We start from the raw sequence: 24,023 nt of genomic DNA on the forward strand, positions 1-24,023 counted from the left end.
GCTGATACTGGAGACGCCGAGGTGACTGTCTGAACGCACCCGTCAGCGGAGCCTCCCCAACGCCAGTGGAGCTCCACTTTCATCTCCACGCAGACTAAAGCCTGCCGATGCATGTTGGAATCAGCATGTGACGCTCCACCAGAACGTTGGGTCCGAGGAGATCAGCCACTGGAGAACGTTTGGGATTAATAACTGCCAGCTGAATCTTTATTAACCTGAGTTACCACATCTAGAGCAAACAATCTGCACTTGTAGAACCCCTCCTGCGGACCTGAACCAGGGTTGAACCCTTTCCCACAGTCTTTCTGTCCGCCCCCAAACCCCAAGCGGCAGAACGTCTCCGTTCTGCAGGTTCCTCCTCCTCTGGGTCTGGTTCTGCAGGTTCCTCCTCCTCTGGGTCTGGTTCTGCAGGTTCCTCCTCCTCTGGGTCTGGTTCTGCAGGTTCCTCCTCCTCTGGGTCTGGTTCTGCAGGTTCCTCCTCCTCTGAGCCTGGTTCTGCAGGTTTCCTCCTCTGGGTCTGGTTCTGGAGGTTCCTCCTCCTCTGGGTCTGGTTCTGCAGGTTTCCTCCTCCTCTGAGTCTGGTTCTGCAAGTTTCTCCTCCTCTGGGTCTGGTTCTGCAGGTTCCTCCTCCTCTGGGTCTGGTTCTGCAGGTTCCTCCTCCTCTGGGTCTGGTTCTGCAGGTTCCTCCTCCTCTGGGTCTGGTTCTGCAGGTTCCTCCTCCTCTGAGTCTGGTTCTGCAGGTTCCTCCTCCTCTGGGTCTGGTTCTGCAGGTTCCTCCTCCTCTGAGTCTGGTTCTGCAGGTTCCTCCTCCTCTGAGCCTGGTTCTGCAGGTTTGCTCCTCTGAGCCTGGTTCCAAACAGGCAGCTGTTTAGATTGTGTGCTGGCCGTCTAAATACAAGGAATGTCACGCTTTTTGTTTCCATATTTTGATTATAGTTTGGGTTGAACCGGTCTGACACCAGTATCGGGTCTGATACACGTAATACTCGTGCTTTTACTCCTGGTACAACCTGACCAGTATTATGTGATGTCATCCGTCAGCAGCAGGCAGACGATACAGGACGAGTGACGTCACGGTTTGAGATTTTTTTAAATGAATGAGAAATACAAAAGTAAAGGCCGACTGTAAATGATATTCTGACAAAATCTGAAGAGGAAGAAGATAGTTTGTACGTCAGCAGCAACTTCATCCCAAGAGAAGTTGGTACCAGCAGAGTTAGCTTGATGTCGCTTCGTAGCTGCTCAGTGAACCAGGAGGATTTTACTGTGAGCCGTACTGCATGCTACATGCTACATGCTACATGCTAAAGAGTTTTGCTGCTCACACACCAGAGGTGCTACATGCTAAAGCAGATTCTAGTGTGACTGATACACTTGTGAACAGGCCCCTCGGTCTCCAGTCTCTAGTGGAGACGATGACAGATGCTCTGCACTGCCCCATGCTTACTGTGTGACGTGAATCCAAACTATCATCTTCTGTTGGATTCTCAAAGATCCGGTCTTCATCACTTACGCAGTGGATCACTGACAGTTCATGCAGTGGATCATTTATGCATTCATGAATGAATGATGTGCGTGAAGAGCTGGAGCTTCATAGACAAGCGGAGTGAATGGAAGCTTCTTTATTTATGAGCGCCAGTGAAATACCAAACAGAACACTGCACCATTGACTCTGAGCTGGTGAGAGTTTGTCAGCAGACAAATAGTAGATCAAATAGTAGATCAAATAGTAGATCAATACACCACAAGGGGCGTGATCACATCCTTTTTTAAGGCCAAGGTGTCAGGAGGTGCTGGGAGAGGAAACCTCAGTGTGTGTGTGACAGTGTCCTTTAGGTTGGGAAACCAGTGATCTAATAATATGACAGCGACCAGGGAGGGAGAGGGGGTTCTCAGTGGGACACGAGTCCAGATGATCTCGTGTTTTAAGAAAGTCTCTTTGTCGTCTGTTTCCATGACAATAACGTCGAAGCGTTTTCGAAAAGTGGCTCTGGGCACCATTGTTAGAAGAACGGACCTACAAAATGCAAAGAAGTTTTGTGTTTTTACTTGGTTGTGTAAAAAGTTTGTAATGAGTATAATCCCCCCCGCCACACACACACACACACACACACACACACACACAGAGGGTCCGGTGTGGCTGCACACCTCCTGGTCTGGGCGTCAGCTGGCCCCCGACTCGCCCTGTCCTCATTACTCGCCCTCCTCAGCGGCCGGGAGCTCAACCCAGGGTGACAGCAGGCCTCGCCACGGAGCGGAGAGGTTATGAACCTAATGAGGCCGTCCACTGATGGGATGGCTTCAGACAAGCTCTCCAGGGCCCCCTGGGGGGGGGGGTCACACTCTTCACCTCCCTCACTCTCTTCTTCTCACTTCCTACCTCTGTTCTGCTCTCTCCCTCTGTCTTCCACCTCTCTCTAGCTCTCTCTCATATCTCTTCCACCTCTCTCTCCCTCCACCTCTCTCTCCCTCCACCTCTCTCTTCATCCACCTCTCTCCAGCTCTCTCTTCCTCCATCTCTCCCTCTATCTTCCTCCACCTCTCTCTCCCTCTCTCTCCCTCTCTCTTCCTCCACCTCCCTCTCCCTCTATCTTTCTCCACCTCTCTCTCCCTCTATCTTCCTCCACCTCTCTCTCCCTCTCTCTGCCTCCACCTCTCTCTTCCTCCATCTCTCCCTCTATCTTCCTCCACCTCTCTCTTCCTCCACCTCTCTCTCCCTCTCTCTTCCTCCACCTCTCTCTCCCTCTATCTTCCTCCACCTCTCTCTCCCTCTATCTTCCTCCACCTCTCTCTCCCTCTCTCTGCCTCCACCTCTCTCTAGCTCTCTCATATCTCTTCCACCTCTCTCTACTCTCTCTTCCTCCACCTCCCTCTCCCTCTATCTTCCTCCACCTCTCTCTCCCTCTCTCTTCCTCCACCTCTCTCTCCCTCTATCTTCCTCCACCTCTCTCTCCCTCTATCTTCCTCCACCTCTCTCTCATATCTTCCTCCACCTCTCTCTCCCTCTCTCTGCCTCCACCTCTCTCTAGCTCTCTCATATCTCTTCCACCTCTCTCTACTCTCTCTTCCTCCACCTCCCTCTCCCTCTATCTTCCTCCACCTCTCTCTCCCTCTCTCTTCCTCCACCTCCCTCTCCCTCTCTCTTCCTCCACCTCCCTCTCCCACCCCAGAGAGAAGCAGGTTGTGAGCAGAGCTTTGGCTGCAGCAGGTTTCTGATGATGTGTGTGACACTGGAGGAAGCAGCAGCAGCAGGAGGTGGAGGTGGAGGTGGAGGCAGGTCGTTTCCAAGCTTGCAAAACAAATCATGCTGCACCCACATGTGTAATGAGACCAGTCATAAGACTTTCAAATGAAGTAATCCATAAAGCAGCCTGTTTCAGACGGAAGGTGAACTGTGAGGTCGCAGAAAGGCATTTCTGTCCACAAACCTTATGACATTTGAAGAAGATGCAATAAAATGAACATTGAGCCATACATTATAAATACTGAGAAAAAATAATTGTGTGTGTGTGTGTGTGTGTGTGTGTGTGTGTGTGTGTGTGTGTGTGTGTGTGTGTGTGTGTGTGTGTGTGTGTGTGTGTGTGTGTGTGTGTGTGTGTGTGTGTGTGTGTGTGTGTGTCAGTTTTAAACATTAAACATTTAAATATTTTAAAAGTCATTATTTTCCTCTTGTAGAGCCGTTTGGCCTCGTCACATGACTCCGTGTGACCAATCACACAAAGCCTCACAGTCACATGACAGAGGCTGCACGTGCTAACAAATATCTGTGTTAAAAAAACAACATCCTCTCACTGATTTCAGTATTTAACGGTAGTAGTTGTATGTGCTTCAGCTCTTCATCATCTCTCCTCAGGAGTTTAGCAAAGCTCCAGGCACGCGCACACACACACACACACACACACACACACACACACACACACACACACACACACACACAGGTACCCACACACACACACACACACACACACACACAGGTACCCACATGTCCGAAGGGGTCCAGGTGATTGTTTGTCAGCTTGAGCTTCTGGAACGACACCAGCTGTCTCATCCAATGAGCTCCGGTCGCGGGAGAGTCGGGGTGCACGTACAGCCGGCCTGGCATCGCCGGCTCCGCCTTGCCAGCCACCATCCTGAGAGACAGACGGAGATGTGGGAAACCCAAGGAAAGAAAGGACAAATTGCGGCGGGACGCGCTAGCGTGGAGGTGCGCAGCGCTGCTCTCAGAGCCTGGCGACATTAAAGCCCCGAGACGAGCCGCCGCTGAAACATCGGGGCTCATTGTGCTTCCCAAGGTGTGGCTGAGGAACAGCAGGGCCCACTGCAGGGCCCACTGCAGGGCCCGCTGCAGGGCGAGCTGCAGGGCGAGCCGCCGTCCCAGACAAACCACTCAAAGTTCACATTTAATAAGGCCAACTCCTCCGGCGCGATGTTGGGAGTGGTGCAGCGTCGCTGCTCAGCTCGCGGGGCCATCTGGAACAAAGCAGCCCGTTTCTCTGTGGCGCAGCCCGTCGGGCGGAGCGCTGCAGCGGCTGCAGGCTGCAGCCGCTGCAGCGCCGACCCCCTCCGACCAACCACCAGACCTGCTCCTCGTCAGGCCTGACCGCTGAGCGACAGGCGGAGGAAGGAAGCTCACCTTCAGAGGTTCACACAGAATGACTGTGAATAAGATGGAAGGAAATAATTTCTCCAACTGCTCAGTTATTGATTTGATTAAGACCTTGAATAAGGAATCCATTTGAAAAACCCCTTGGGGAGACTGGGGTCAGGATGATGCTATGTGCTATGCTGACCTTTATTCTTTTGTGGATTACAGTTTTTAGGGGAGGTGAGCTTTTAGAATGACATCACTGCTTGACCTAAGAATGGATGTTGATGTGCTCTCCACCCCTTCATCATCAAAAGAGAATCTTTGACAGGATGTGGATTCTGTGAATCTCTGCATTTATAACAGGTTCAATGGTTTGTTGTGATATTTCTGACTGGAAATAAAGACCAACTCCAGTTTACGGTTTACGTCTTTCCCCACCACTGACCTCCATCCATATTATTTACTGGAACATGGAGGAACACAGTACTTATACGATCAATTGTAAAGCAAGTTGTCACAGTGGGAAAGAAGACGCCCCTCAAACCACGGAACCTTTTGAAAAAGCTTGGCTGAGTCGTCATGTGGACGTTGGAAACGCCGCTCCGGCTTCAGGCCACCTCAGCTCCAGCAGCTAGCAGTTCTGCACATGCTCAGTAGAGCCAATCTGAACAAGGTTTCCTCCCAGTCCATATTGTCACGGGACTTGGCAGTTTTATTTTGACAGTCACCTTAATAACAATACAACTTGGTAGTTTTATTTTGACAGTCACCTTAATAACAATACAACTTGGTAGTTTTATTTTGACAGTCACCTTAATAACAATGCAACTTGGTATAATGTTTAGAGTAGACAGACATTGTTTTCAAAACATTGCAGTGCAAACATAAAACTTTTCTGAAATACAAAAACGATGCATTTTCACTTCAGTTGTTGACATTTCAATAGATTTATTTCTGACCATTTCACTCAAAAGGACCTCATAATTTGTACATTTCAACTTATTCAGGCTTGGTTTTTGGTTTTTTTTTTTTTTTTTTCAAGATATTAAATGAATCCTGACCTTTATCAGAAGGTAGAACTTATTTATTGTCTGGGTCTCGCTGGCTCTCTGCTCTGACGGGACCTTCCTCCCACTGACACACACCTCATACAAGCTGCTGCAGCTTCACTCCAACTGTTAGTGTTCAGACGACTGAGCCAGAAATGGTTAAAAACACAAAGATCTCCAGAGGCACCACAGATAAAGGAGAGAATGATTTTCTCTTCCAATCAAGCAAAACCACATAACTTTTATAAAGCAGCAGAATCAGCTGTACAATCTACTGAACAACAGGGAGTTCAGATTCTCTGGATGTTTGAACCTCATTTTATTTTACTTATTATTATTTCTACTATAAATAATTTTGGCCCTTAGAGTTCTTGATAGTCATTGTATATAAGAGTCCTCTATTCTTTGCACATTTCTTGTCTTTCCTACTCAAGAGTCCTTAAGAGCAGAATGGAACAAGTACATTTCTCCTTTGTGATCAATAAAGGCTTGTCGTGTCGTGTCGTGTCGTGTCGTGTCGTGTCGTGTCGTGTCGTGTCGTGTCGTGTCGTGTCGTGTCTTGTCTTGTCTTGTCTTGTCTTGTCGTGTCGTGTCGTGTCGTGTCGTGTCGTGTCGTGTCGTGTCGTGTCGTGTCGTGTCGTGTCGTGTCGTGTCGTGTCGTGTCGTGTCGTGTCGTATGACGTAAAATGAAGCAATCTTTGACTGAATATCCGGAATCCCTGACTTCCATAGTTTTTGTTGTCTTGGATTAAAAAAATCTGGCCTCACAAACTTACCACTTATTGTCGCAGAACTTGTAGCGGTGGTCGTCGGCGGGCACGATGTCGATGAGCAGGATGTATTTGGTTTTGGGGTTCATTCCAGACACTTTGACCTTGTAGCTGGGGAACATCCTCCTGCCAAAGAAGGAAAACTGTCACACAAAATCACACATTTCCAAAACCCAGCGGCTTTTTCACTCTCACACCAGAGTTTCTGCGGCTCAGTGGACCTGTCCATTGGTCAAAGCGTCCTTGAGCAAGGCATCAGCTGTGGCCACATGGACCGTAAGTTACTGGGTTCAGGATGAAGTAATGAGTTTAGGAGACGGTGTGGTCATGTCAGCGATCCCATCACAGGTCACGGCAATAGCATTCGCCACTGTCAAAGCTTTGTGTGTCGTGTTTCACTGACTGCTTAACATTTTTTTAAAACAAAAAACACAAACTGAAAAAAACCCACAACGTTTTCCATGTTCAAATATTAAAACGATCTCCTGCATCAGAAACACACAAAGTTTCTCTACTGTACTAAATGACCAGAGAGCAAACAGCTTAACAACCAACGTGACAGGACTGAAGGATTATATGAACGTGTGTGTGTGTGTGTGTGTGTGTGTGTGTGTGTGTGTGTGTGTGTGTGTGTGTGTGTGTGTGTGTGTGTGTGTGTGTGTGTGTGTGTGTGTGTGTGTGTGTGTGTGTGTGTGTGTGTGTGTGTGTGTGTGTGTGCGAAGAAGACGGAGCACATAGAGATTTAGAAGTAGAATCCTGCTCATAAGCTCTATATAACTCGACCTATAGTTCTATAGGTCTATGGCCCTGCGCCTCCTGCTGCTCGCATTGTCCTCCCTGATTGTTGTGTTTATTTGATGACATCACGGACTGTGGTTGGGGGGGGGTTTACATCATCTTTTTTCCACAGATGATCATCTTTGCCACTCACACCTCGGGGTGTGAGTCGGGGTTTTAGTAGTTTCTCATTCTGGGACCCGTCTTTTTTTTTTTTTAAAACGTTTTCCGGCTTCTAAACCCGCCACATGTGGACGCCCGGCCAGAAACGGCTCATTTACGTGAACCGGCATTCTGGTGTGGACGGCCCGTTAACCACAAACATGAGGCAGAGAGCAGAGGTCTGCTGTGGCCTTGCTTCCCTTCAGAGGAACACACAGAAGGATTATCAGGGACTCCCGGTGACGGCAGGTTTTTCATGGCGTGAAACAAAACACACTGTCAACATACCGAAGACGTTCCCTCTTGGAGGGTTTCTGCTTTCGTTGCAGAAATGTCACATTAGTGTCGGTGGAAGCTTTGTTTGGTTGAAATGACAGTTTTAGGGTTCCTCTAATTAAATGTCTTTGGACCTCACTTGTCTCCCCCCGTCCAGCCTGACGGTCTGAGGAACAAAACTTCCTGTAACCGTCTGCCTGGTAGTAAACCGTGTCCCTGCAGAGGCACTGTAAAAAGCTGGGGAACACGCTCCATCCTTCATGGGTTAAACACCCCAGTCAGGGCTACAGGACAGAATATGCTAATATAACATTGAGGGCTATAAAACACGTGAAGGGATGAAGCGAGCTACCTTTCCTGACCTCTTCTTAGAAACCGGGAGTTTTTTCTTCCTCCAGCGCCAGAGCAGATTTCACAGAGGGCCCTAATAAAGCCCTAAGTGGTTTTTAATGGCACCCCGGATCACACAATAGTTTAGACAGCAGGCTTGTCGTTCCACAGTCCAAACGGCCTGCAGTATATCTGCAGGCGTTGCCCGGGGCAACGGGCTCAAACACGGGATCACAGACCGGGGCCGGCACAGCATCTCCGAACTGGCTGGTGTCAACGGGCATCATGTTACTGTAAATACCCCCGCATGTAAGACCCGGGGGCAGCGGTGGGGGGGGGGGGGGGGGGGGGGTTCAAATCTCTCTCTCCCAGGCTTCAAATCCAATCAGGAGGACGGATCAGTGCCGCCATCGTCCTCACTGAAGGACGGGTTGATCTGGAGGAGCATTCAAAGCAGACTCCTGGCTGGATACACACACACACACACACACACACACACACACACACACACACACACACACACACACACACACACACACACACACACACACACACACACACACACACACACACACACACACACACACACACACACACACACACACACACACACACACACACACACACACACACACACACACACGCATGCTCTCAAGCCTCATTTGTCCAGGAAACAGTGAAACTTGACTGAGCGTCCGTCGCAGCGTTTCAGCCACGTCGCCACCAGCTCCAGCTGGACAAACATCAAAAAAGACCAGATGGTGAACAAAGTTCTTTATTTTCTACTCTTCTGAAACTAATTCAACCAAAACTGCTGCAGAAAGAACCAAACCCAAGCAGAGTGAACAGAGTTTAATGTTAATAAACCATAGAAGTGAACTCGAGAGCTGAAACTTACACTAAAACAAAAGGATAAGAAAAATATAACCGACAATGACAAATCAGTAACAATGACTGAAGCAGTGCGAACAAATGGAGGAAGGAGGAAGAGAGGGGGAGAAAGTTTGTGGAGAACGATAATACTTGTGAGTATTTATGAAACTCTCCTTCCACTTGTTTGCTCCTCATTTGTTGCTGATTATTTGTGCTTTTTGTCAGAGACTCCTTGAGTTCCTCAATTTGTTTTCAATAACTTGTTAACCAAACTGCCATCTGGTCTTTTGACGTTGCAGCTCGAGCGGCGTGGAACCGTCCACCACACTGCTGTGTGATGATGTGACACACACTTTGCTTACAGATGGTGACGAGAGTTTAAATGAACCTGCGCTTCATTCAAACCAGCAAAACGTTTCACAAACTCTTCTTCATGCTGGATTAACTCACTCCTTCACATTTTCGTGTCTTACAGTTTCTCCAGTTTTTCACACAGTAATCCTCAGACGTACAACAGCGGACTGTTCAGAGTGTTAAACATCAGGTAAGACAATATTGTAAAACAGGAAATATAAAGCTATGTCTTAAAGGTGAAGTCACATTGTTCACACTAGATTAGACGTATTGGACCGAAATGACATTAAAATGATGAAGAGTTTGCTGTTAAACAGTTATATAATAATTTAAACACTGGAGCATTTTTAGGCGCTGGTTTAATTACATGAGCCTTTGATTGTGTGGAATAAATTCATTTATGAATTAATGTTTAAGAAAATATTAGTGAGCAAACATTGTTCTAGATATTGAAGACATTTAACATTGCATATTTAATTTGATACTGAAGAAAGTGAGCAGGCAACATTGGCACTCTTAGAAACTGAAAAATAGGTGCCCTGTCCAGTGCCGGTGGGAAAATGATCTCCGGTGTTTTCAGTACAAACAATAATAAAATAGCACATGAAGGTCAATTTCTCTGTCGGTCATTGATGACGAGATTCACTGGAAACATCACACCAAACCTTTCCAGCTGTCAAAAAGCCTCTTTGTCCTTCCGAAAGACAAACTGGAGCCACATTCTCCACTCGTCTCTGGTTTCAACACGATCAACACACATTACAGGGTCACGACAAAAAGAGCATGAAGACCGACGTCTCACCAACCCTCCCACCAGCTCCTCTCAAGATAATGTAAACGCTTTAAATTCAGCCACACGGCGGTATTACAATACATCAATTAGAATCTAAATAATGAAGCAGCAGAACACGTTCAGAAAATGTTTCATTAATCAGCAAAATGTTTACTTGTAATTTAAATCATGTGAGGATTTAATGTCTGCACTGGAAACTTATTTTATTATTACTGGATATAAGAATTAATGACGTTTAAATATTCATTACACACACACACACACACACACACACACACACACACACACACACACACACACAGACACGCAAAATGTGTTAAAATCATTCTGACTGTCCTCATAATTCAGAATTTAAAGTTCATGTTTCCTGAGCCGAGATCCTGACGATCGGTTGATAATAATCCGATAATCTGTGACTATGAAGTCGATAGTTTTTGGAAAAATATTTCTTCCTGTGTTCAGTTCAGTTCAATTCAGTTCAATTCAGCTTTATTTATATATAGCACCAAATACAACACAGTCGTCTCTCGCTGCTTTTAACAGAGAAAAACCAATGGATCTACATGAGCAGCAGGTTTATTTGCAACTGTGGAAAGAAAAAACTCCCTTTAACAGGAATAAACCTTTGTAGAAACCAGACTGAGAGGTGGAGGAGAGGAGAGGAGAGGAGAGGAGAGGACAGGGTAGACAGAGAGATAGATAGATAGTTAACTTCATGCTGGATGCCTTTGGAACATCGTCGTTTGCACTTGGGTTGGGCAGTAATACAGTCTACAAATGGGAAATGGACTTCTTGAGTCTCTTGCTCAAGGACACTCCAGCATGTGGGCAGACGGAGATGAGAATCGAACCCGCAACCTCCGGATTGGGAAACGGCGTCTATGCCAACCGAGCCTTGTAATCAAAGCTATGAAGTGGCGACAGTGTTCCTCTTCACTGTTGTCTGATGTAACGACGGTTACAGTGTCGGGGTGTAACGACGGTTAAAGTGTCTGATGTAACGACGGTTACAGTGTCGGGGTGTAACGACGGTTAAAGTGTCTGGTGTAACGACGGTTACAGTGTCTGGTGTGACGTCGTCACATGACGCTCAAGTGGAAGTGAAGGAAGTGAAGCTCTGGAGGAAATACCTTTCCAAAACATTCTAGATTTATAGAATAAAGTTAGAAGAGAGGTTCACATGTCGGTTGTAAGAGAATCTTTGACAGCTGCACGTGGTCATCAGTCAGCACGACACCATATATGCTGCTGACCGTCCACGCCGTAACACCTGAACGGAACCTTAAAGCAAAATTTCCCCAGACAACGTATTTTCCTTTTTTTATTTTTATTTTTAGGATTTCTTCGTGTATTTATTGCTTCCCAGCTGAAGTGACTTTGACACCATTGTGGTCTTCTTCCAGTCCAGAGTGAAAATTCTGGTAAAACTTATTAACGATTTACCGTTTTAGTAGTATTTTAGTTGTCGTCCTCTACTCCGAGACCAAGTTAATATGAAAATGTGAAAACAATTCAAGTATGTTAACACAAAGTTTCTATGGGCTAATAAAAACCATCAGACTGTCTTGTCTAAAGTGAGCACACCTTGAGAGCTGTGAGCGCGACAGCAGTGGCCTTCAGTCCACTCCTCAAGCATTTGTGTGTGTGTGATGACATTGTGCATGGCATCACGTCCACAAACTTCACGAAATACTAAATCTTTCTGGCCTCTGCTCTTATCGTGTCGTGTCGTTTCAGAGAAGTTGTAAGCAGCCAACAATGCAATCACATAACCATTTTAGTTATGGTTGTCTTTCTTCAGGCTGATTCCCTCTTGAAATGTCCAAAACGGCCTTCAGGCCTGAACCTTGTAGTTAGGATATGATATTACATTATTTATTTATTTATTTTAATTAAAAAAACAAATTGTTCAATACATTACAGTCATTCCAATGTGCTTTTATAGAGAAAATAGAAAAGCCCAACATGAGCAAGCATATTTTCCTGAAAGTCAATCGCGCTGCTGCTCTCAGAGACACAATTTATGACTGATTCAACTTTTCAGAATGTAGTTCAGGACCAAGGGCAGAAGCCAGAGCGTCCTCAGGCCGTAGCTGGCGGTGGGCGGGTGAACTGCACAAAAACACTGAAGTGGGCCAATCAGAGCAGAGGCTCATCTCATCACGGAGAGCTGAAATCCACTGACAGACAAACAGCTGGAAAACAAGTACTTCCACTGCTGACGCTTCACACAATTCTTCATACAATTCACACACTTGTGAATAATCATGAGAGGAGAGAATAGAGTTATAGTAGTTACTTGCGTGACACTTCATATAATAACATAAAACTATTTCTTGTGTTACACGGTGAAACTGCCCACCTTATGGGATGATGATTTATATGGTTGCACAGTAGTCTGGCCTCAGTGACGCCGTATAATCCTGCAAAATGTGGGGAACATGTGATGGTGTCGAAATGTGGATACTGGAGTTTGCGCAGGTTTTCAGGCAAAGTGTTTATCCTCAGAACGGAAAAACCCCAAATACTTTCTGTTGTGGGCTGAACGAAAGGTTCTCCGTGTCCCACTGTGGTAAATAACTGTCGTCTAATCAAAGTGTGTGTGTGTGTGTGTGTGTGTGTGTGTGTGTGTGTGTGTGTGTGTGTGTGTGTGTGTGTGTGTGTGTGTGTGTGTGTGTGTGTGTGTGTGTTTGGGGGGGCTCTAAAATATTAGCAAAATGCAGTTTTTCCCCCCCTCATGTGTTTCCTTGTTGTTTTGTTTGTTTTTAGTTTTGTCATGATTATGTGTGAAGATAGTTTTAATGTATGATTTGTGCATGAGGGTGAATCTTTCATAAAGTTGTCGGCCTGCAGGCAGTTCTTGTCCTCGCCATTGAGCCGTGGGGGCGCTCGTCTTAAACGTCACTTTAAGTCAGACAGCCACTCAAGTTCAAACCGGCAAACCTCAGGAATTTCGAAGGAGTACTGCTTCTCATTGAGGAATATTTACTGTCTTCTAACTGGTAAACGGTAACTGGTAAACTGGTAAATGCGTCTCATGAATACTGATCAGATTGTGTCCAATAATAAAATACGTACATTTTTTTTTTCACTTTTGAAATGAAAGAACATTTCGTATGAATACTTTCAGTGTACCTGCGTCTTCATGTATCGCAGTGTTTGATACCTTTCTCAGTCTTCTACCAGTGTGTGTGTGTGTGTGTGTGTGTGTGTGTGTGTGTGTGTGTGTGTGTGTGTGTGTGTGTGTGTGTGTGTGTGTGTGTGTGTGTGTGTGTGTGTGTGTGTGTGTGTGTGTGTGTGTGTGTGTGTGTGTGTGTGTGTGCTGCTGCAAATTAAAACTCTGGCTCTCAACGGCCGGCAACATGAAGGCTCACATATACATTCAGCGCTGTGACTAAATGAGCCGCTTCAAGAAGAGCATGAGAAATGGAGGTTGGCAAGTGTGTGTATGATATCAGTGTCAGGGTGTGTGTGTGTGTGTGTGTGTGTGTGTGTGTGTGTGTGTGTGTGTGTGTGTGTGTGTGTGCCAGCTGTTTCTCTTAACAGTCCCACATGTTTAGGCCCCACAGTGATCCATTCCCTTCTCTGGGAATCTCCACTGCTACAGAGACATCAAAAGGAGCGGCGAGGATGGGTGGGGGGGGCCTGGGGGAAGGGGGGGGGGGGGTGGGTGGATGATGAAGCGCCGCGGCCCAGGAGACGCAGGCCTACTGCGGGGCGCCGGATTCCTCTTATCAGCCCGCCGCTGCTCTGTGACGGCTGTACGGCGAGCGAGAGTGAGGGCAGATCCGCTTTGAAGACGAGGATTACGGCTGCACCGTGACACTCCACCATAACAAGTGGCGGGCCTGGCGAGGTGCCTGGCGAGGTGCCTGGCGAGGGGCCTGGCGAGGGGCCTGGCGAGGTGCCAGCCGAGAGCGAGCCGGGCCGGGGGCCGGGGCCGGGCCCGCCCCGGGTGTCGGAGGACGTGTGGGGGGCCCGGAGGTGACAGCCTGGCCTTCCTGCTCCCTGCCACTTCTGCTCCGACCCCCAGCACGTCCCCCCCCCCCCCCCCCCCCCGACAGCTCTCCACCCCGGCCTCGTTCAGCAACGAGCCGCCTCGCTCGCCCTCCACTCTCTCACCCTCGGCCAGGACAACGCCGTAACCACTGGACGCAGTTCCGTCCAAATCCCTCATCAGCTACGATTCAATCAACCTAATCCATCATTTCATGTTTTTAACCACCACATGTGTTCATGAGGTGACTTGACGTGAATAAATAATATAAATTCGACCTGATTTGAAGTTGAATGTGAAGATAAAACAACCCAGATTAAAGCTTTCGTGAAAAGTAACGGTGCCTCCATTAATGGTGATATTTGACAAACAGGACCAACGATCCCAGACACACTGAAGTCCTCCTCTGATTCAATATTTGTTTTTACAGTCTGACTCATATTATGACAGTTGTTTTCTTCTCATCGATGCAGCTTTTTTTTCAGTCAGCAGAGAATCCTACTTCAACTAAAACACTGTGCAGATAAAACAAGTTTCATTGTAGAATGAGGAGAGGGAAAGCCGAGGTTGTATACATTGTGTAAATGGAGCCTTAGTTTGAATTCGGCTGCATAAATATTTTGTAATAATTTGGTTTATAACAGGTTTCAGTTTGGTTTCCACATTAATTACCTGCTGCTTTTTCCGACTTCTATAGAAACACTTTTTCTGTGTGCGTCAACGAAAGATCTAAATCAAAGAAAAGGAATTTCCAGAAACTGCAGCGTTGACGGTGCTTCCAGTCAGAGCGTGGGAGATCTCAGGCTTTGTGTAGCGTGTCCAGTCCATGTGTCACCTGCTGCGCTGCTAGCAGGGCCCGTAGGGTCCGAGTGAAGTGGGAGTGAAGGGGGAGTGAAGTGGGAGTGAAGGGGTGAACCGGGGCAGGTGAGCTGTGGAGCGCCGACCAAAATGATCAAGCAGGAGAGAAACAGAGTGACGTTAATGTGTGTGAATGGGGATGTTGTGCAACGTGGGCCTGATAAAGAAAGACTGCAGCACCGACTCTACGTTGTTGCCTGAGCTACACACACACATCACATGTGGTTGCAGCTTCTAATTGTAGAAGCGTCAGAAGCTAGAAGACTCCTGAGATGTTATGAGGAGGACAGAGTCAAAGAAAAAAGCAGCATTGTGGGTATTATTTCTGCCAATAAAGCTACAGAAGATTTCTTCTTTAGATTCACTCATGTCCTGGAGTTCACTGGTCCACTTTTCTACTCTGAATAAACATTACAAAAACGTTGTTATGAGGGTCAGTCGGTCTGTCAGTCAGTAGGTCAGTAGGTCAGTCAGTCGGTCCGTACATATGTCCATTGGTTGGTTGGTTGATCACTTGGTCAGTCGGTCGGTTGGTCAGTCAATCAGTTGGTTGATTGGTCAGTCGGTCGGTGGGTGAATACGACCAGTGGTTGGTCACTTGGTCAGTCGGTCGGTTGGTCAGTCGGTCATTCAGTCAGTCAGAAGGTCAGTCGGTGGGTCTGTTGGTCAGTCAATCAGTTGGTTGAATGGTCAGTTGGTCGGTGGGTGAATATGTCCATTGGTTGGTTGGTTGTTGGTCAGTCTGTCAGTCGGTCGGTTGGTCAGCTGGTTGGTCGGTTGGTTGGTGGGTGAATACATCCATTGGTTGGTTGGTTGGTTGTTGGTCAGTCAGTCAGCTGGTCATTCGGTCAGTCGGTCATTTGGTCAGTCAGTCAGTCAGTCAGTCAGTTGGTCAGTCGGTGTTTGCAGTGGTTGGTGTTTGCTGGCCGGACTTGCTTTGATGGAATTTGGTGACTTTTCATTAGAACGTCAGCTGCTTTAACAGTGCAGAACATAAGGAGACGTGAACATAAATTCAACACATCATTGTTTTATAGGCCTTGTACAAAATGTCCCAGTCTAGATTATAATCCTGCTATGCCACATCTTTCTTGGTTTTCTCGTCTGTCCACATACGACGGTTTGTGAATTATGAAACGAAAGCCTGAATCTCTTCAGTCGTTTGGCTTCAGACGAGTTCCTGTTGTGCTGGATCAGATTTAACACAGATTGTTTTTCAGAAGTGAAGCACTCAGGAATAATCCCACCCTGGTTTACATTACCGTGAAACCTTCTGACAGTGAAAACGTCTATTTCAACACAGGCCTCTCCTGTTCCTCGCAGGGACACCACACTTTGCTCTTCACGACAGACCTCTCCTGTCAGAACCACGCTCTATAGAGGAAGGCACCATTCATCACGGGTCTGAATTATTCAGTCTGAAGCTGATCTAGTTTTCCTGCCGGTGCAGGATGAAGTCCGTGACCTTCGGTGTGAGCCGCTGACCGACTGCAGGTGAACGCAGGGAGGTTTCCCAGCACAGCTGCTCGGCCCTTCAAAGGGCTTTAAGGCTTCAGAGCCCACTTTATCAGTTGGACAAGGGAAAGCCCATCGCTGATGGTTATGCAGCATTAAGGGAAAAATGTGGTGACCTTCTACATTTTTGACTGGAGGGGAAAAAAAAGCCATCCCAAGAGGAATGAGAGGCGGAGGCTGATCTGAGCGTGGATCATCCTCTGGTTAATGTCCAGAGGCCTCCCCATCTAATCCTCAGGTCGCATTAAATCCAACCAGCCCAGCAGTCATTTGTGTTTTCAATTACGTAGAAAGTGCAGCAGAACCTCTTCCTGAGAGACAAACCTAGAACCGCTATCTGTTTCTATTAGCTGTCTAAACAGATGGTCGCAGGAAGGCACCGCTCTCATTTTGCGTGATGAATCTATCATACGAGTGTCACTTTCTCTGCATTTTTCCACAAACGGAGCATTTTTTTTTTTTTTTTGTGCCGAAGAATATGAGCAGCTTTTAATTTATTATGTGACTAACAACGTTCGCAATATTTTCCAGGTTTGTGTTGACATCTTGGTGCGACTCCAGTGGAGCTGTTTTCTTTCAGGAGAGACGTTTTCAAACCACTTCATCACTATTTGCGATTCATAAACTGGAGTCTTTAAATCCCCCTCCTGATAAAACGCTGGCGCTTCGGCCTGCGGGAGGACGTTTGTTCACGAAGTCATTCTGCATCGCTCAACATGTGACTGAAGGGTGGAGCCCTCCGACGTCAGCTGTTGGGCTTTCACAGCTCACAGCTGATTGTTTAGATGCTCCATGATAGAGGGAGTGTTACCGAGAACATTTAATGTGTCAAACACTGTGGTTAAACACCTGGGTGGGTTCACCCTCGCAAGGAAAAAGCTTTAGTTTGACTTCTTAATTATGTGACCATTTGTTCGAAACCAGGCTTTCACACATACGGCCCCTAGTCTGCAACATTTAGCATTCATGAAAGAAATATTTTAATTAATAATACAAGCGACAACTGTTTAAGGCGCGATGGTAGTAGAGCTGTCTCTCTCGCAGCGTTAGCACACTGCGAGGGTGAATTCATTCAAATGAAAACATGCTGAAGGCTGCAGGCGTCCTAAGGAACGGCAGGCCAACAGAAACTCTCCTGCACAGACTTCACATCTATTTCCAGGTTTCCACTTGAGTCATTTTCAACCTGCAAATAAAGAACACGGCTTTCTGACATCTCTCTGCGTTTTGCACCATTTTAACTTTATTTAGTTTTAACTTGTGCCAGATTAGTAAAAACCTCGTGCACTCATAATCATTTGCACTCAGACAAAGTGGAAATCTTTGGAGTTGTGGTTGTTGATTGATTGTGAATATACCAGTCCACCTCCAGACCGAATGGAAATAAGACTGACACTGCCGGTTTACAATCAGACAGGAAAGTATAAATGGAGCTGGTGTCAAATTACAAGGTCCCCGGACCATCTGCAGACTGTTATAAAAGAAGGTGTGGGGCCTTAAAAAGATCAGAAGTAAGAAATGGAAAGCTCTACTTGTTGAGGCCTGAAGTCCAGATCCTGAGCTGCCATGTCAGGAATCATTCTGCTTCAAAATGTATTGAAGTAAAATTGCAAGATTAGAAGATTGTGTGGAAAATATCAGACGATGCTGAATGAGACGTGGAGGTTTTTACACAAGACCCTCTGAAGAGAAAGTCACAAAACACATTGGTATCACCCGCTGTTTTCCACAGGCGTGCACCACGCCACTGATTACAGCTTTGAGTTCAGTCTTTTGCTCAAGGACACTTCGGCATAGACAGGGGAGATTGGGGATTGAACCTGCAACCTTCCAACTAAAAGACGACCCACTTCACCACCTGTCCCTTTCGTGGGACGTTATGAAGGAACAACGTGAGGGACGCTGGGACGCCACGTCACTACAGTGCTCGTTAGCAAACAGAATCAATAATCAAGTAAACTCTTGAGTTGCTGCTCATTATTTCTTCTATAAGACTTTATATTCCACGGAAAACATCTGACTACAGTTACTGTAGATTACTTCTCCTGTAAAATGGTTTCCAGAGGCGAGCACAGAGCAGTGTGAACAAACAGGACAGGTAAAAAAACGTTTTTTATAAATAAAATAATATATTTAAATATATATATATACACACACACACAGATCATATATATATATATATTTTAATAATTATAAAGATATAAAACCCTAACACACACACACACACTGACCGTCCCGCCTTGGTGATGATCATCTCTGTGCCAGCCTCGTGAAACTTCTTCCACAGTTCCCGCTCATGAAGAATCACCTTGATGTTCTCGATGTTCTGGAGGAAGAGAGACGAGATTAAAGCGTCAGCAATGAATCATTATGCAGCTGAGTATCGTTAAAGCTGCTCACAGTCTGACTTCTCCCGCTGAACGTCACTACAAAAACTCTTCTTTGCACATTTTTGTCAAGTCAACGAACGGCGTTCGGAATCAAGCCCACACCCGGGGCGGCGGTACCTGGTCCGGCTCGCTGCCGCCGGGGCCGCCGGGCGCCGTGGACACCACCGGTCCAGCCGGGTCCGACAGGAGGTCGGCCTTCCCGCCGCTCTGCAGTCGGCTCAAATGCTCATCGGCCACAGCTGAAGCTTTCTCCTGAAGCATCTCTGCAGAACACAAACACGCCTGAGGTTTAAAAACAAAAAAAAAGCATTTAAAGTCTGTTGTCGATTTACAGTTTTTCTCAATTGTTTACACATGATTTGGAAAACCGGGTTCTTTTTTTCCCAAAATAGAATCACAATTATCCAAACACCACACTCAATTTGCATAATTCCTAGATTGTTTGCAAAACGACACACTTCAGTCAAAACATATACACGTAGTTGTGAAAATGCTATTAGTTTTCCTTTAACCAACACAGTCGTCAACGATCAGACACTGTTGCAGCCAGTCTCACACTGCTGGGACAAATAAAAAACACATTGGTAAAAACAGAAACGAATTTTAGGAAACAGCATGTGCTAGATGTTTGGATAATTTAGATGTCAAATCAAATAGTGACAAACCCACAACATTCTTCATGATTAGTTTGAGATCTCGGGAGAATGTACACAAATAGGCCATAAACTTACCAGGCTGCACAACACTGATGCTGCAGTGTTTATTTCAGTACTTACAGTATTTCTTATCATAATCAGTTCCAGTCATCAACCAACAATGAAATCAATCAAACAAATACAAATTATGTATTTGATTTTCTAGAACTCATTGTAATCCTTATCCTTCACAGCTGTAGTTACAGGAAATGTCTGGCTGGAGGAGGAGGAGAAGGAGAAGGAGGAGGAGGAGGAGGAGGAGAGAGAGGAGGAGGAGGAGAGGAGGAGGAGGGGGAGGAGAGAGGAGGAGGGGGAGGAGAAAGAGGAGGAGGAGGGGAGGGGGAGGAGAGAGAGGAGGAGGAGGAGAGGAGGAAGGGAAGGGGGGAGGAGGAAGAGGAGGAAGAGGAAGGGGGGAGGAGGAGGAAGAGGAGGAGGAAGAAGAGGAGGAGGAGGAGGGGGAGGACAGAGAAGAGGAGGAAGAGGAGGAGGAGAGAGAAGAGGAAGAGGAGGGGGAGGAGAGAGAGGAGGAGAGAAGGAGGAGGAGGAGGAAGAAGAGGAGGAGCAGGAGGAAGAGGAGGAGGAGGAGGAGCAGGAGGAGGAGGAGGAGGAAGAGGAGGAGGAGGAGCAGGAGGAGGAAGAGGAGGAAGAGGAGGAGGAGGAAGAGGAAGAGGAGGAGGAGGAGGAGGAGGAGGAGGAAGAGGAAGAGGAAGAGGAGGAGGAGGAGGAAGAAGGGGGAGGGGAAGGGGAGGGGGAGGAAGGGGGGGAGGAGGAGGAGGAGGAGGAGGAGGAGAAGGAGGAAGAGGAGGAGGAGGAGCAGGAGGTCTCCAGGTTTTCTGATTAGCGCTCCACCACCTGTTGAAAGTGATTTCCTGGTTGAACTGGTCACATGACCAAACCTCCATCAGCTGATCCAGTGCTTCACGTCCCACATCAGAGAATCAGTGTTTCACTCAGTGAGCAGTTTCTTCCTGGAAACGGCTGAGCTGCTTTTCAAAATAAAGCCCACAGTCTTTTCATGCCAGAGGCTGAGGACTGGCAGGACGGAGCTTTTTAACTGGTTTTTACTGCTGCAGCCTTTTGATGTTCCTGGGGGGCCCTTTGGCCCAGACCAGGACCAGGACCAGGACCAGGTCTTCCTCTGGTCTCTCACCAGAGCAGTTCACTTCCAGGACTTTAATGATTTCTGGACATTTTGTGTGTGTTTTTTTTTTTAAACAAACGTGTTGATCAAAATAATTAAATATGTCAAAACATTCTTCCAAACGTCTTTTTAGATGAAAATGATTTTAATTGAAGAAAAAAAAACTTCATATAAAGTAATAAACAAACAAACAAACATAAATAAATAAATAAATAAATAGCTTCATTTGCAATTATATTCAATTACTTTATGCAATATTGATTTTCTCAAAAACCTGAACAAGCTGACCTACAAGAAGAATATGTAATGTAATTCTAGAAGTTCATTCTTTTTAAAGATGCAAAACACAGTGGTTTCCAAAAATCCAAAATTCAAAATCCATAGTCCACAATCCATAGTCTCTAATCTATAATCCAGCCCCAATATATATAGTTCCATTCCAACAAGCACAAGTGTAACTCAGATGTGTCGTTGGTTTTAACCCTGTGTAGGAATGCTCTTCGCCTCCAGCATGTGTTCATAAATTCACCCTCACGTTACGAACACTGCGACTTTTTACTGCTGCGTGTCTGTTTGCTCAAACTGTGATCAACTGAAAACACATCACAATCAGCTGTTTGCTTCTTTACGTGATCCTTTATACACGTGTGGTTTTACAACACAAAGTGAACGGCTGCTGGCCTCCAGTCGCTCCGTTCACTGTTTCTAATGAAGGAGTGAAACGACTGTGAACCTCTGATAGAGGCTACACTTCTTCACACAACATCAACACAGTGGATAGAATAGAATAGAATAGAATAGAATAGACTAGACTAGACTAGACTAGAATAGAATAGACTGGAATAGACTAGAATAGACTAGACTAGACTGGAATAGAATAGACTAGAATGAGTAGAATAGAATAGAATAGAATAGAATAGACTATACTAGACTAGAATAGAATAGACTGGAATAGACTAGAATAGACTAGACTAGACTGGAATAGAATAGAATAGACTAGACTAGAATAGAATAGAATAGACTGGAATAGACTAGAATAGACTAGACTAGACTGGAATAGAATAGACTAGAATGAGTAGAATAGAATAGACTGGAATAGAATAGAATAGACTAGACTAGACTAGAATAGAATAGACTGGAATAGACTAGAATAGACTAGACTAGACTGGAATAGAATAGACTAGAATGAGTAGAATAGAATAGACTGGAATAGAATAGACTAGAATGAGTAGAATAGAATAGACTGGAATAGAATAGAATAGACTAGACTAGACTGGAATAGAATAGACTAGAATGAGTAGAATAGAATAGACTGGAATAGAATAGAATAGACTAGACTAGACTGGAATAGAATAGACTAGAATGAGTAGAATAGAATAGACTGGAATAGAATAGACTAGACTAGACTAGAATAGAATAGACTGGAATAGACTAGACTAGACTGGAATAGAATAGACTAGAATGAGTAGAATAGAATAGACTGGAATAGAATAGAATAGACTAGACTAGAATAGAATAGACTGGAATAGACTAGAATAGACTAGACTAGACTGGAATAGAATAGACTAGAATGAGTAGAATAGACTAGACTGGAATAGAATAGAATAGAATAGACTAGACTAGAATAGAATAGAATAGACTGGAATAGACTAGAATAGACTAGACTAGACTGGAATAGAATAGAATAGAATAGACTAGACTAGAATAGAATAGAATAGACTGGAATAGACTAGAATAGACTAGACTAGACTGGAATAGAATAGACTAGAATGAGTAGAATAGAATAGAATAGACTATAATATAATATAATATAAAAGACTACAATAGAATAGACTAGAATAGAATAGAATTTCTTTAAACTTCTTTAACGCAGGTAGTGAAATGAGACTGCAGCACATGAACACAAATATTAAAATCCTCATCAATATCAAGACACAGCCACGCGCACACACACACTCACACACACACACACACATGCACGCACACACACACACACACACACACACACAGGTCTGGACGTGAGGTCATGTCACCATCACGGCCTTCAGACTGCAGTGTTTCAGCTCCTTTCATTTCGAGGTTCATTGCTCAGAGTTCAGAGTCGCTGAGCTTCAGCTCCTTCCCCTCGCCGCTCTTCCCCTCGCCGCTCCTTCCCCTCGCCGCTCCTTCCCCTCGCCGCTCCTTCCCCTCGCCGCTCACAGCCGGTAAACACTCTCATGCACGGGGGTGGAGTGTGGCGTGCAAGCAAAGTGACGGAGACGTGTGCGAATGCTAATAAAGATAAGAGCTGCCAGAGGGAGCAGCTCAGCTCTGTGACACGGTGAATCTGGGCCTTTCACTACCTTATATCAGCCAGACTGTTCAGGACGCACACACACACACACACACACACACACCCGTCAACACCGTGAAGAAGTAAATAAATAGGGAGAGCTCCTCGGCACTGCTGGGTTAAAGCTTGAGCTCCTATTGAAGTGTTGGATTCCTGCTTTGAGCCGGCTGTTTGTACACGGACAAATATTTCTTCTGAAACTACGTCCGGAGCAAAAACATCACAGAAAGCTTCAAAAAGAAAGGATATAAACATTTCCTTATGGGAAACTCCAGCAAGATGTCGGAAAGATCTGTAAACATGATGTTTGGCAGGGAGCGTGCTTTTATTTCACACAGGTAGTGAAAGTCACATGATGCTCCTACACTGTGCTCAGCTCACACACACACACACACACACACACTCTTCTTTGTATACAGTACAGAACATACAAACTCACGTCTACCGTTACACGCAAAAGAAACTATTTTCTAATTTAAAAACAAGACGAAAATGTAAAATACTAGCAAGTAAAGTTGAGGAAGTGGACCTACTAAATAGCTTCAGGTTTAATCTATTAAATTATCATTAATCCTGTTTATTTGAGTTTAGTTACAATCTGGGATAATCTACAGCCTGGGATTACTGGATTAATCAGACAGAAAGAAGTCAAACATCAGAGAAAGTAGAATTTTCGTCCTCTGTTAGTGGATCCTAACTTCAGATTACGATGCCCAACAAAACCACTGGGAGGAATATTCCAGACATTTCTATAACAGTGAAATCACAAACAGTAAAAGATGTTTACCTCTTTAGTGAGACAAACATTCTATAAATGTTTATCGGATTGACTGAATCTGAAATGATGCTGTTTAATTCAAACCTATAAGATGACATACAATAAAATATCATTATTTCACTTCACTTATGAGGATGATGACGATGACGATGACGATTTAGTAAAAGCTTGGTGAAACTGAAGTTTACAGATCAAACCTTATGGACTCTCTATCTTCACCGTATTTAATCCAATCATTAATGTTTCCTGCAGATTTCTGTCTTTGTGGAGAAAATGTGAGCCTGGTTAACCATGTGAGGAAGTCGCCGCCGCCGCCGCCGCCGCCATTTTGTGTCAGCATGTGTG

At 45.6% G+C, this 24,023-nt stretch overlaps 1 protein-coding gene across 1 annotated transcript in view; it reads right to left on the reverse strand.

Annotated features, from left to right (window-relative positions):
• Positions 1–24,023, reverse strand: part of tbx4 (T-box transcription factor 4) — a gene marked incomplete at its 3' end in the record, with an annotated part of 39,578 nt that overhangs the window by 12,154 nt on the left and 3,401 nt on the right. Inside the window, exons 2-5 of the mRNA XM_080507718.1 lie at positions 18,850–18,995; positions 18,574–18,668; positions 6,414–6,533; positions 3,983–4,130 (exon numbers count right to left, since the gene is read on the reverse strand). Coding sequence (XP_080363844.1) covers positions 3,983–4,130; positions 6,414–6,533; positions 18,574–18,668; positions 18,850–18,993 — 507 coding nt within the window. The 5' untranslated portion in view covers positions 18,994–18,995. The remainder of the gene's footprint in view (positions 1–3,982; positions 4,131–6,413; positions 6,534–18,573; positions 18,669–18,849; positions 18,996–24,023) is intronic.

Source organism: Blennius ocellaris (assembly GCF_963422515.1).
Source record: "Blennius ocellaris genome assembly, chromosome: 2".
NCBI classification, from domain to species: domain Eukaryota; kingdom Metazoa; phylum Chordata; class Actinopteri; order Blenniiformes; family Blenniidae; genus Blennius; species Blennius ocellaris.